This window comes from Gambusia affinis, linkage group LG07 (genome assembly GCF_019740435.1).
Source record: "Gambusia affinis linkage group LG07, SWU_Gaff_1.0, whole genome shotgun sequence".
In the NCBI taxonomy this organism is placed as follows: Eukaryota; Metazoa; Chordata; class Actinopteri; order Cyprinodontiformes; family Poeciliidae; genus Gambusia; species Gambusia affinis.
The window spans coordinates 20,623,334-20,635,913 of record NC_057874.1 but is presented as its reverse complement, the minus strand read 5'-3'; the positions used below and the strand labels follow the sequence as shown (position 1 = coordinate 20,635,913).

The window sequence follows — 12,580 nt, the reverse complement described above, 5'->3', positions numbered from 1 at the left end:
GTTGCACTCAGTTTATGATTACGATGGGGGTTTAGAGAATGAAAGAACTTAGCTATTGGAAAATATCAGTAGAATTAATCAATTTCATAAATCTTAAATTTGTGTTACTTTTAACTTTTTCCATTTAATCAGTGACACACGATGGTGTCTTTGAGTAAATAGGATGGCGAGAGTGGCACATTTGAGGCGCCACAGATGACCTGAATTTATCAATCATGCATACGTTTATACATGATTAATAAATTTATTCAAGTCAACCACAATATTGTTCGCCATCATCTAAAATAAACCCCCACTCAGGTTTTCTTATATAGAAGAAGCACATGTTTCTCCATATGTTTCCATACGGTGAAATATTGCTCTATCCATTACTGTGTTGCTGCAACTTATACGTAATTGTATGTTAGATAAACTGTCTAACCTGACCTTTGACTTGAAACACCACTAAACAGTGTTGCAATGTTTGCTTTTGTCATATCTGAACTGACAACCATCTGACCCAGCTCCAGGCTAGTATTTTAACCTTCATAATTACTATCATTAATTGTAATGTGCATCATGAAATTATTTATCTTCTTTAATATTTTACCATCTGACCATGATCTTACAGTATGGTCATTCTGAGTAAAAATGAGTGGTGCTTCTTTAGCAGAATGACTAAAAATACTGACAAACAGCTGAATGTGTCTTTCTTGTACGCAGGCTAAAGTTTACAAGCTGTATCTAAGGCAACTAGTAGGCAGTGAGCAGCAAAATATTGGGGAGGGCAGTGTTGCATTATACTTGATTTTGTATAACAAGAGAAGTTTCAGGACAGACTGAGATTTTTTTTTAACAAAAAGTGATTTAGAAAGGGAAATTATTTCTATTCCAACATGAACTTGGACTGGTTGACTTAGGAAGGTTTTCCCTAATAAATGGCATGATCAAGTGAAAACTGATTTTAGCATATAGTTAGTTTTAAAATCTGAAACATCTAAAACTGTCAACAAGGGAAAAACAGACAAAATCTTTAAGGGCCTAAATATTTTTAATAGGATTAAATTTTGATAATAATGCTAATACTAATAATAGATACCAATTGAGTATTGCAAAAAAAAACCTACTTACAATGTTTTACTGTAATCTTGTAAAAAAAAATGTTGTTTATCATAGAAATATTAATATTTTACAAAATTATTATATATTAATACACATATGGACAAGTTTAACGTAGCTGGGCGTCAGAGGGAACAAAGGAACAGTAGCAAAAAAGCAGCAGCAGTTGCCACAATAGACAGGAAATGTTGCATTTTTCAGTTTTCGTTTGTGTAATTGTTAGATTAAATACAAAATAGTTTAAAATGGTTTTAAAAAGCTTTGAATTATAGTGTGAATTTCACCTCGAATATTCTGTCGTTACTTATCTGATCATAAGACATCTTTATAAATTATAAGTTGTCTTTGATCGTGGCTTTAAATACATATGCATTATAGTCAAATATCAACTTCTTCACATTCTTAGAACTCTGGTGTATAAAAACTAAAGCTTACTCGTGATTAAAACCTCTTTCCACCGTAAACACGTCATTGACTAAATGACGTATATGACGCAAATATCGCGAGACTCAGCCATGCCGTACAGTTCTATAAACCCTTGCTCGTCCTCGTCCTCTTCGTTCGTCCTCAGTGCAGGATAACGCGGCGCTCTCGTTCTCTTTATTAACAGAAACAGCACGTAATTCTGACCAGGCATTATATTTATTTAACATCTATATTGATTTCTTCCGCCCTACCAAACCCGTGAGGAATTTGCTACTCTGTTCGTATTTTTAAAAGGTGAGTTTTTAATGTATTTTCGTAACGGTTGCATTCTTACTTCTGGTTGCTTAATATGGCAGTGCGGCTTGCGTCAAGCGAGGTCAATCGGCAAGGATCAACGGAGAGGCTTTAATGTTTCCACATTGTGCGTAAAATATACCGTTCATTTATTTTCTACACTAATACCAGACGCGTGTCGAAATAGCTGTTTTAGTTGTTAGCAAAAAAGTCCAAGCTAACATAGCTAACATTATAATAGCTAACATTATTTTTACTATGGTGTGCTGATGAGATTTCGATAACTTTAGTAAACAGCACCTAAGTTAAAATCAAAATGACAAATGTCGTCACAGTGGTTGTGTTAATGTCTTAAGCTTTGTGATTGCTTTTTCTTGAGGTGGGGTTGAAAGGGTAAAAGTCTGAAATGATAACATTAGAACCGGAAATAAAACGTTTATATACTATATTAATTGTTCAATTAACCTTTTATTACAAAGTCCTTCCAACTTTTTGAGCTCTTCCACTAGTACAATGGAATACTTCGTGTTGGGTTGTATTTCTGGGAATGTCGTCAAGCCGGCGTCATCTGGAAAAAAGCGTCTGGTTGGGAATCAGAGTTTCGGAGATTTCGCAAAAGGCAGCTCTTTTGTTTATTAAACTATCGTCATCAGACCCTAGTTTCCGTGTTTGGTAATGATTAATGAACTTAAGTCAAAAACAAGACAAAACCTTCTTTAGAGATGTTTGAGATGTTTTGGACAGTTTTGTATGTCTGAAATTATCATTCTCTGTGTTGTTAAAAAAAATAAATCTTATGATGACACAGACCTGAATTTAAGAACCAGATCCACAGAAAAAAAAAAAAAGAAAAACAGGGAACATGATGTATGATCATAATGTTTCTATAACATCCAGCCACATTTTGTGATCAGTATAAGAAATTTAGTTGTCTTTTTCTTATTTATTTTTAGATGCATAACATTTTTATTATGTTTGTACTTTGACCAAACTTTTAGATCCTTGAAGATTCATTTTATTATGTCATAGGATTGTCAGCGTCTTATGTGCACTTTCCTGTCTAGGAGAAATCTTCTATTAAGAACAAGTGATCCTCGATATTTAACTTAGCTTCACTTAATATTTCTTCCTCATGGGTAATTTTAATGCATGAGATTTCAGCATCTTATTCTGTGTTGGTTACATTTCTTCTCTCTCCTTTAGGTCTCTTGACGTTCGTTATCGTTGACAACAATGGAAGTTATAGTCCGTCGCTGTCCCTTTCTGGCATGCATGCCACAGGGTTTTTTCCAGCAGTCCAGGAAATCCATGGTGACGTTTGCTCAACGATGTCCCATCATGATGGAGCTGGCTTCAAAACCTATGGCTCCATCAATGGCACGGGCCCTGTGCTCTTCAACTTCCAATCAGAAGACTGAAATCAAGGCTGGAAATGAAGGTGAGCGTGAATAAATACACTGAAGCCACCTTATAATGAGATAAATCTTACAGATGCTAGAATGAGTATGTAATATGTTGGTTTGAACCATACACATCAAATGTTGTATCCTTTTTTTCAGCTCCTGTAGTGGGAGTAGAGTCTAAGGTGCCTTCTGGTCATCCTGTGCCAACTACAGGCCAGGCGGTGGCTTCCAAGTGCCCCTTTCTGGCTGCTGAGATGAAGCAGAAGAATAGCGGTGTGGTTCGCCAGGTTACCATGGAGTTCCAGGAGGATGTTGAGGAAGTGCGTACTGTTCAGAAAGGTGAGCTATATGGTAAATTTAAGAAATTTTAACTCTGTCTGCTGTGCCGTATATAATATATATGTATTTTGTGATTTTCACCTATTTTAGAGATTTCACCTGCCAAATTGAAACAGCCATCCGTGACCCTCACCAGTAAAGTGGGAGAGCAAAGTAATTTGATGAAGACTCTCCTGAAGCAGCGTCCCAAGAGGGTCACCCACCTGCTGCAGGACAACTTGCTTGGCAGAAGTAGGTTTTATTTGACTGTTGAGCTTTGCATCATTTACTTCTGCAACATATCATCCAAGTATTAACTTCCTGGTTTGTTGCAGTGTCCCGCTTCCAGTATGATGACTTTTTTGAGAAGAAGATAGTAGAGAAGAAGAATGACCACACGTACAGGGTGTTTAAGACTGTGAACCGCCTGGCCACTGAATTTCCGATGGCAGACGACTTCACAGGTTCACTGGAGGATAAGCGGGAAGTGTCCGTCTGGTGCAGCAACGACTACCTGGGCATGAGTCGACACCCTCGAGTCGTAAAGTCCATCATGTGAGTCAAAGACAACGAGCTTGGAGGTGTAGCCTTCAAATTATAGCATTTGTTCTACTTTTTAGGTTCAAGGTTTGTTATTTAATAAAGAAAATATTTGTATATGGTGCCCGTTTGCCTCTGATTGCTCTGTGGCTTTTGCCCCAGTGTAAGTGCAGAGGTCAGACAGAAAGAACTAGAACTGCTTAGAGACACTATATGATGATTAGATATGACCAGACACTCAGGAGCGCTGCCGGGTCTCTGGTTCAGTGGAAGTTACTGCTCAGATCAGTTCAGTTCAGATGAGAAGTGTTATTTTCCTTTCAATTTGTTTTAGCCTGCCCTTTCTTTCATACTTACTGTTGTTCAGTCATTGTAATTTCACACCTATTTAAGTTTCTAGCTAAGAAAAAGGTGTGGACTGTTGTGGTACTGCTTTAGAAAACCAGACATAATTATCACACTTTCCTTTGCTCGTGTTCTTCTTTCAGGGACACTTTACAAAAGCACGGGTCAGGTGCGGGGGGAACCAGAAACATATCTGGGACCAGCAAATTCCACGTGGAGCTGGAACAAGAGCTGGCTGACCTCCACAACAAGGATGCCGCTCTGCTCTTCACCTCCTGCTTTGTTGCCAATGACTCCACACTTTTCACCCTCGCCAAGATGCTTCCTGGTAGGTTTTTCAGAGGGGGTGGAGCAAAATTGTTTAGGCTTTTAAATGTAACTTTTCACTGATTGTCTTTCCTCACACCATCAGGTTGTGAGATTTACTCGGATGCAGGCAACCACGCGTCAATGATCCAGGGTATCCGGAACAGCGGCGCAAAGAAGTTTATTTTCCGTCACAACGACTTGGCTCACCTCAGAGAGCTGCTGGAGAAAGGAGACCCCACCAAACCCAAAATTGTGGCGTTTGAGACTGTCCACTCCATGGATGGTCAGTTTTCATGTACTTGTCTGGCAACACCTATCAAATGTCCTTCGAAGTGCTGCATTGTGATCTATGTTGCGCTGCGATCTCTGGAACAGGTGCTGTGTGCCCCCTGGAGGAGATGTGCGACCTGGCTCATGAGTTTGGCGCCATCACCTTTGTTGACGAGGTTCACGCTGTGGGTCTGTACGGGGCCAGAGGAGGAGGAATCGGAGACAGGGATGGCGTAATGCACAAGATGGATATCATTTCAGGAACTCTAGGTCAGCATGTAATATCTACTAAACAAAGTAGTGATTTTTAATAGGATATTTGGGCTTTCAACTCCTTTTGGGATATTATTGAGCTACTTCCGTTTTTATTCAGGACTATATTTCGAAACCAAAACAACCGTTCCCTGTTTGCATGACTCATCCTGCTCTTTGTGCTTATGCTTCTCTGAGGATTAAGCCTCAATAGTGCCATCCAATATGCCTGTGTGCTTGAAGGAGCATAAGTAGTTCTGTTGTTGCTAGGAAACTGTGTGCTCTCTCAATGCACTCTTATTGAGTTACTGTGTCACTGTCGAGCTTAAGCCATCAGCTCTGCTACTCTGTGCATAGGCTGCTTCAGGAAGCTTGTTGGTTTTACAAATGTTTTTGTCTTGATTCTAAGGTCTGGAAGAATTTGTAAAATTATTGGCCGTTTTGTTTTCTAGGGAAAGCTTTTGGATGTGTCGGGGGCTATATCGCCAGCACCTCTGCCCTCGTGGACACTGTGCGCTCCTACGCAGCCGGTTTCATCTTCACCACCTCCCTGCCCCCGATGCTTCTGGCCGGGGCCCGGCAGTCGATCCAGACCCTCAAAGGGGAAGAAGGCCGCATGCTGAGGCGTAAACACCAGCGCAACGTGCAGCTGCTCAGGCAGATGCTGATGGACGCAGGGCTGCCTGTTGTGCACTGCCCTAGCCACATTATCCCCGTTCGGGTAATCTACGATTTAGTTCACAGCTTAATCTCATCCATCGAAAACACTTTAAGCACAGACAGCCTGATTAGCTTTAAGCCCCACATAAGACACCCCTGATGACTGCTCTTTAATCATCTTGTGTGACTTTCTGCTCTCAGGTGGCAAACGCTGAGAAAAACACAGAGTTGTGTGACATCATGATGAATCGGCACAACATCTATGTGCAGGCCATCAACTACCCCACTGTTGCAAGAGGGGAGGAGCTTCTGCGCATTGCCCCAACCCCTCACCACACCCCGGAGATGATGAAATACTTTGTTGGTAAGATGATAGAACAGCTACATGTGACACACAATGCTAAGATTGAGTAGTTGATTCAGTTAAACTGTAACAGGCTGCATACCCGCCAGCCTTTACTGACGCTTTGCTTTTTTTTTGGTTTTGTTTTCAGAGAAGCTGGTGCAAACGTGGAAGGAGTCGGGCCTCGGGCTGAAGCCCCACTCATCGGCAGAATGCAACTTCTGCCAGCAGCCGCTGCACTTTGAGCTGATGAGCGAACGAGAGAAGTCGTACTTCAGTGGCCTCAGTCACCTCATCTCAGCCCACGCATAACACTACACACCACTGCTAGCTTAAACTGGCACATAGACACTCATTCCTCTGTCGCTGTCATAGAATGTATTAATTATCTTTGATATGTCTTATTATATGTAATATTTAAGATATTCTATCTTCAGATGTTCTATAAGCTTCAAATAAAATGTTAAAGGAAAACTGTTTCACTGTGTTTTTATGTGTGTGTTTTAGCAGTTTTTGAATAAACAATAGTGCAACTGAAATGCAGGGGAAAAAAAGTCAATGCTCTTAAACATTGAAACACTTAATGTGTTTCAATGTTCACTTGAAACACATTAAGTGTTTCAAGTGAACATTAAGTTCAGTTTCAAGTGTATGCTTGAAACTGAACTTAATGTGTTAAACATTAATACTCAGTTTGTGTTCTGTAAATTGGAGAAAAATTGATGATTACTGGAGATTAAACAGTTTAAATAAAATTTAATTTTGCAGGTAAATAATTGTGCAGACATCAGTTTGTGAAACTACAAGAGCCTGGCCCTAAAGAAGTTTAGAAACAAGTTTAGGCTGAGAATGTTTTAGTACTAAAAAGTATGGAAATTAGTTTCCAAATAAGCACAACAACATAAACTCATAGTCATCCTATCATAGATCATAGTTTGCCAACTGTATGTCTTCATTAGGTTCATCAAGTTCAGGTTACTTTCTTTATAGCCGTAAGTAAATTTGTTCTGCTGCAAGACACCTAAGTGGCTTAATAGTGGTAGCTGCTGCTTGTGACCCAGAGGTTACAGAATCTTGCAAATGGATTTTTGAAAAAAAGAAACCTGTAGAGTGCAAAATGTTTTCAAACCCCTTTTAATCTGACACCCTTAATATCTAGTGCTACTAGTTGTATTCAGACGTTATGAAAATAAGTTATTTAATCTTTGTAGAAACGCAGCTCTGAGGATCATGAAGTCAGTAGAGAAGACTGGCATGATGTGAATGAACTCTGAGCAGGGTTTGTTGGAAGAGCGATAATCAGCGAAGCAGCCAAGTGGTATCTATGATAGCTCTAGAAAAGCTGCAGAGAACTACACTTCAGTCGGACAATCAGTTGAAAAGAAAACTGAACTGAAGACTAACCAGATTAAATTTATTGTATGCCCTGTTTAAAACTCGTTCATACTGTGAATGGGGTCATGACAAAGTTTAAAAATTGTGCTGTGGTCAATGAGATCATTGATTTACTTTTTGGCCTACCGTACATACAAAACTTTGAACAGCTCTAAAACCAACCCTGAGCACCGGTCCATGTAGTAAAATATAGTGGTTGCAGCATCATGCTGAGTGGGTGTTATTTGGTAAGAGATACAGAGCTAAACACAGGGTTCTTGTTACCTGACTGAGTAAACAAAAGCCATCAGACTGGAGGAGAGGTTCACCTTCCAGCACTAAAACAATTGTAAACATACAGCCAGAGCTACTGTTGAATGAAGTGTTTCATTGGTCCAGTTAAAGTCCAGACTTCAATTGAATTGAGGATCTGTGACAATGCTTTAAATCTGCTGGACCTCCAACTGTGCACAGTAAATTCAGGTTTCAGACAATACAGCTGTCTTTACCCTGAAAGGGTTAACCTTTTCTGATTAACTGCCTTATAAGCTGCAGTTAAGACATGAGCTACTTAGGAGTGATTTTAGCCACCTGTAAGTTGTTTAAGTACCTTAGCCAACTTATGGGATGTTTTGATAACATGAACGGTTTTGAAAATCAGAGTCAAGCCTTTTGTGTAAATTTCTTAGATGACCTCAACATGGAAGTAACTCAATATTTAATGATGATAAAAAGTAAGAATGGTGTGCATGTTGTTAGGATCTGTGAGAAACACAGAAATCTTTATTTAGTCAGTGCTGATGATGTGCCATGAGCTTCTTTAGTCCTTGTTAAGAGGCTCATGGCACATCAAAGAGCTCTACACTTTAAAACTACAGTTCACCTAAATGTTAAGGGCAGGACCATTCACGGAAAAAAGTATAGCTAGATCTGATTTTGGCTGTAAATTTTGATTACATTGGAATCAGCTGTAATAATCTGAATTGAATTAAAACCAGATGTGAATAGCACAAGCTAAGATGATTTGAATTAATGAATGCAGACAGCGTTTTTTGTCAATATCATAGAAAATACTTAATATTTCCTTAGTGGAGCTTTTCCATTTTTACTCGAGTGTTTCATCTGAAACTCTTCCAGAGCAACAAAAGGGCAGATATGTGATGTTTAACCACATACATTAAGTGAAATCTAATACTTTGTTAGAAATAGGTCACCATAATGAGCTTGGCTCAGTTCACTGAAAGGCTGAGTCTTTTTCTCACTGCCGATGGAACAGCCTTATTGTTTTGTTGCACTGCTGTGGGTTTGATTCATAATAAAAGTAGGACATGGACACATTTTTCTGTTTGGCTCTCATTAACACAAAAAATGGTATCACTGCTATGCAAAGGACAAACAGAAGATTCTGCACTTGTCAGTATCATATCCGTCAGGTTTTTTTTCATTATTATTTAAAATTAGAAAAGATGATTTGAATAAGAGTCCCTCTTTCAGTCTTTTCAGTTTTTTTGCACATCTTCGCCTCAAGAACTAGATCGTTTTGTATTGCTGTGTGCAACGTAACATTGAGTGGAGGACCCACTGACCCACTAACCTGTAAATTCAGGTAAAGATTACATAAATTTGTTTGGAAGACTCAAATCCACAAAGATCATGCTGATAATAATAAACACAGCCATGCAAAACCTCGAACTATTGCACCACTTTCTAAACCTTTTAAAGGCGGTTTTATTGATTCCTCTTTAAACAAATTTATTGGTAGTTTACAGAGCTTTTATCACAGCTCATCATCACCACAACACACCAGCACACAGCCAGCACATGTTCCCTCTTGTTAGGTGCAGTAAATGTCACAGCTGCCTTAGAAAAAGGCAGAAGTTCTCTGAAAATGGAAGTGAGAATTGCCTATGGTTGTTACAAGAACTGAGGTTTTCCATTGCAATATGTAAATATTTCCACTTCTGAGGTGAGTCCTGCCATGTCTGCAAGCAAAAGCAGAACAAATGCAATGGCAGAATATATGTACAGTGCCTTGCAGAATGATTTGCCCTTGTACTTGTGCACATCTACAAATACATTTCAGAGTGTTTTTATTAGGATGTTATGAGAGAGACTGACAGAAAATTGTGCATAGCTGGGAATGGAAAAAAACAATATTTGAAAATGAGGATACGGATCTGAAATCAGCCACCATGAGTAAATACATCCACCTTTCACTTCAATCAAAACCATTGTACATTTTAAGACTTACATATTTGATTAAATTACATTACACTAGCTGGCTTCTTGAAGATGCAAAAAGCTGATGTAAATGGATTTCATATGCACACCACTTTTCACTTTTTTCACATTAAATTTTTTGTACATGAAAAAGCATGTATTATTTTTTTTATTTTACTACACAACTGCTTTCCCATATTGCCTTACATAGAATCTCAAGAAAATGCATTTTTCCAGGAATTGTATGTAAAAATGTATCCTGCATTTTAGAACCTGGTTGAATTTGACAATTGTCCTTAATAATTTATACTTCTAATTATACATTAATCATTTGTGACCAAAAGCGACTTTGGGAACCCAGAGTTGCAAGATTTGACAAATTATTTCACACCTAAAAACGTTAAGACACACAATGTGATGAAACACATTTCAAAACTGAAAAAGAGGCTGAAGGAGGAAAGTTACTCTGCAAAAAAGAAGTAGAAAAAGCAAAACTAAAACAATATATACTAAAATGTTTTGGATTTTTCTCCTTCATGTGACAAGAAAGTCTTGAGTTAAGTCACATGCCTACTGAACAAGGTGGTTCACAGTTTTCTATTTCAATTTAATTAAAAACTACATTATTGATCCACAAAGGGAAATTACATGTTTTATCTTCAGAGTCCTTGAGGATGGTGATGCTGTGGGCAGGAAGGATGTTTTGTGGCAGTAAGTCTTGCAACATGTCAGAAGAGGCCTCTGACTTCAGACTGTTTCTATATGACAGTCTCATTACAGTCATTTATGTTCCAACTTCCAGGCATCAGAGAAGATATAAAATGTGCTTATTTAGGGTAAGTTTATAAAAAACACAGCCTTGATCTATTTGGGATCCCTGAAAAATCTCACGTAGAGCAAGCAGTGCAAAAGACAACGTATGTTGCGTTTTTATATTTATTTACCTGAAAATATTTGAATGAAAATTAAAACATTAGTCAATAAGTTATTTGGTACGTTCTAAGTATTGTGCTTTCCAGCTTAAACCAAGAAAAACACAACATTGCATAATGTCAGTATCCACCATGCATATTCTGTGGATTCTGAATCATAAAAGAAAACCACATTAACTTTCAAATGCCAGCAGAACTGGGTGTAGGGGAATGCTCATGCAGACAATTCATCACATCTGACAGTGAATCCTATGATTAATCACAATTTTTACTTTCTACTTGTGACTTAGAAACAAGTTTCACCGATACACTCATCTATTTACCGTTATATTAACACAGAGACAAATGAGAATAAATGTCAGTGGCTGCATTTCAAAATCCAGTGATCAATGTTTTCATGTGATCTTCAAAGAATTCCTAGATGACACCAACAAGGGACTCTTTGAGAAAACTTAAGCAGAACAAAAAGAGAAACTTGCATAAAAAATGTACAAAATAAATACACATTATGATGTAATGGTAAGCCTGGTGTTCAGCCAAACTGTACTGTGACCTTTTCAACGCCACTGCAGGACAATTTATCTTTGATAGTGCTGGCTTTGTGATTGCTCACTCATTTATTTTGTCTTAGTGCTTCATTAAAACATTTTGTCCTCGTGTGAGAAAGTCTTGTGAAAGACATTTCTCTGGGAGCTATTTGTTTACATCTTGTGAGATCCGAGCATAGTGGCTGAATTTCCATGGCTACTCATTCCTGCACAGCTGCCAGATCTCATGATCAGACAAAAGTACAGATCAATGAAGAGAGAGCCCACACAAGCTGTTAAAAGATTCAGTTTGCACATCAAAGGACTGGGCAGATCTGTTCTAGTGTAAAAGAGCAATACTTCAGAAGTTTGTTCAGTGAATATTTTTCAAAACTTAAATACTCCCTGGAGTTTGAAGAGAACTACAAACATTCTTCTCTCATGCCAGATGCACAAAATGTTCAAAGTAACTTTTATCCTAATAAATTCTCATTCGTATGTTCATGTTCTATTGTCTCAGTTTACTGAAACAGCTCAGGGTTCTTTTGTGTCTAAACAACATGTGTCACATCTAGAATACTTAACATTCTGAATCTTTGCTAACTTTTTATTTGTTTATTCAGCAGCATTTACAATATGCATAGAAAATGATCAACCAGTACTGATTTACTTTGATAGCGGTCTGACTGTATGCATACATGTTCCCTTCACTACTTCACAGGGATCAAGTGAAACACTCCCACAAGTTTAGATATTTTAAGGTACTTTGAGTTGCATCCCTTTTTTGTGTTTTTTTGTATCAGTTGATGTGAAGCAACAAAAGTTATACATGCATGTGATATGTTTTATTTACTGACATTTATTAAAGCTGACTGTATTAAAGATGCCCTGCGACAGACTGGCGACCTGTCCAGGGTGAACCCCGCCTCTCGCCCGGAACGTAGCTGGAGATAAACACCAGCAACCCTCCTAACCCCATTAGGGACAGGGGTGAACAGAAAATGGATGGATGGGTGTATTAAAAATGACATTACAGTGTTTTTTGTGTGTTTATTCTTGCAAAAGAGAAGAATGGTATTTATTTTTCCTTTTCTTTGTTTTTTTGACTCGCTGAAAAAATTTAAAAGTTACATTACACAGGAACTAAAAGCAATTGTCATCATATTAAACTTTTTCTTACCATGGCTAAATTTCATTCCTGTGGTCCCTTATGACTCTATCCCTCTTCATCCCTTGACATTTAATTCAGGAAGTGGTTAAAATAGTCCC

General features: G+C 38.2%; 1 protein-coding gene across 1 annotated transcript; it reads left to right on the top strand.

The window, feature by feature from the left end:
• The first annotated feature begins 1,618 nt into the window (after positions 1–1,618).
• On the top strand, positions 1,619–6,732 carry alas1 (aminolevulinate, delta-, synthase 1). Its single transcript, XM_044120996.1, has 11 exons — positions 1,619–1,818; positions 3,022–3,256; positions 3,378–3,560; positions 3,651–3,791; positions 3,875–4,094; positions 4,568–4,752; positions 4,837–5,016; positions 5,109–5,273; positions 5,708–5,976; positions 6,117–6,279; positions 6,410–6,732. Exons 2-11 carry the CDS (start codon positions 3,052–3,054, stop codon positions 6,568–6,570), a joined length of 1,872 nt encoding a protein of 623 aa, XP_043976931.1. The 5' UTR covers positions 1,619–1,818; positions 3,022–3,051; the 3' UTR covers positions 6,571–6,732.
• Positions 6,733–12,580: the final 5,848 nt, after the last annotated feature.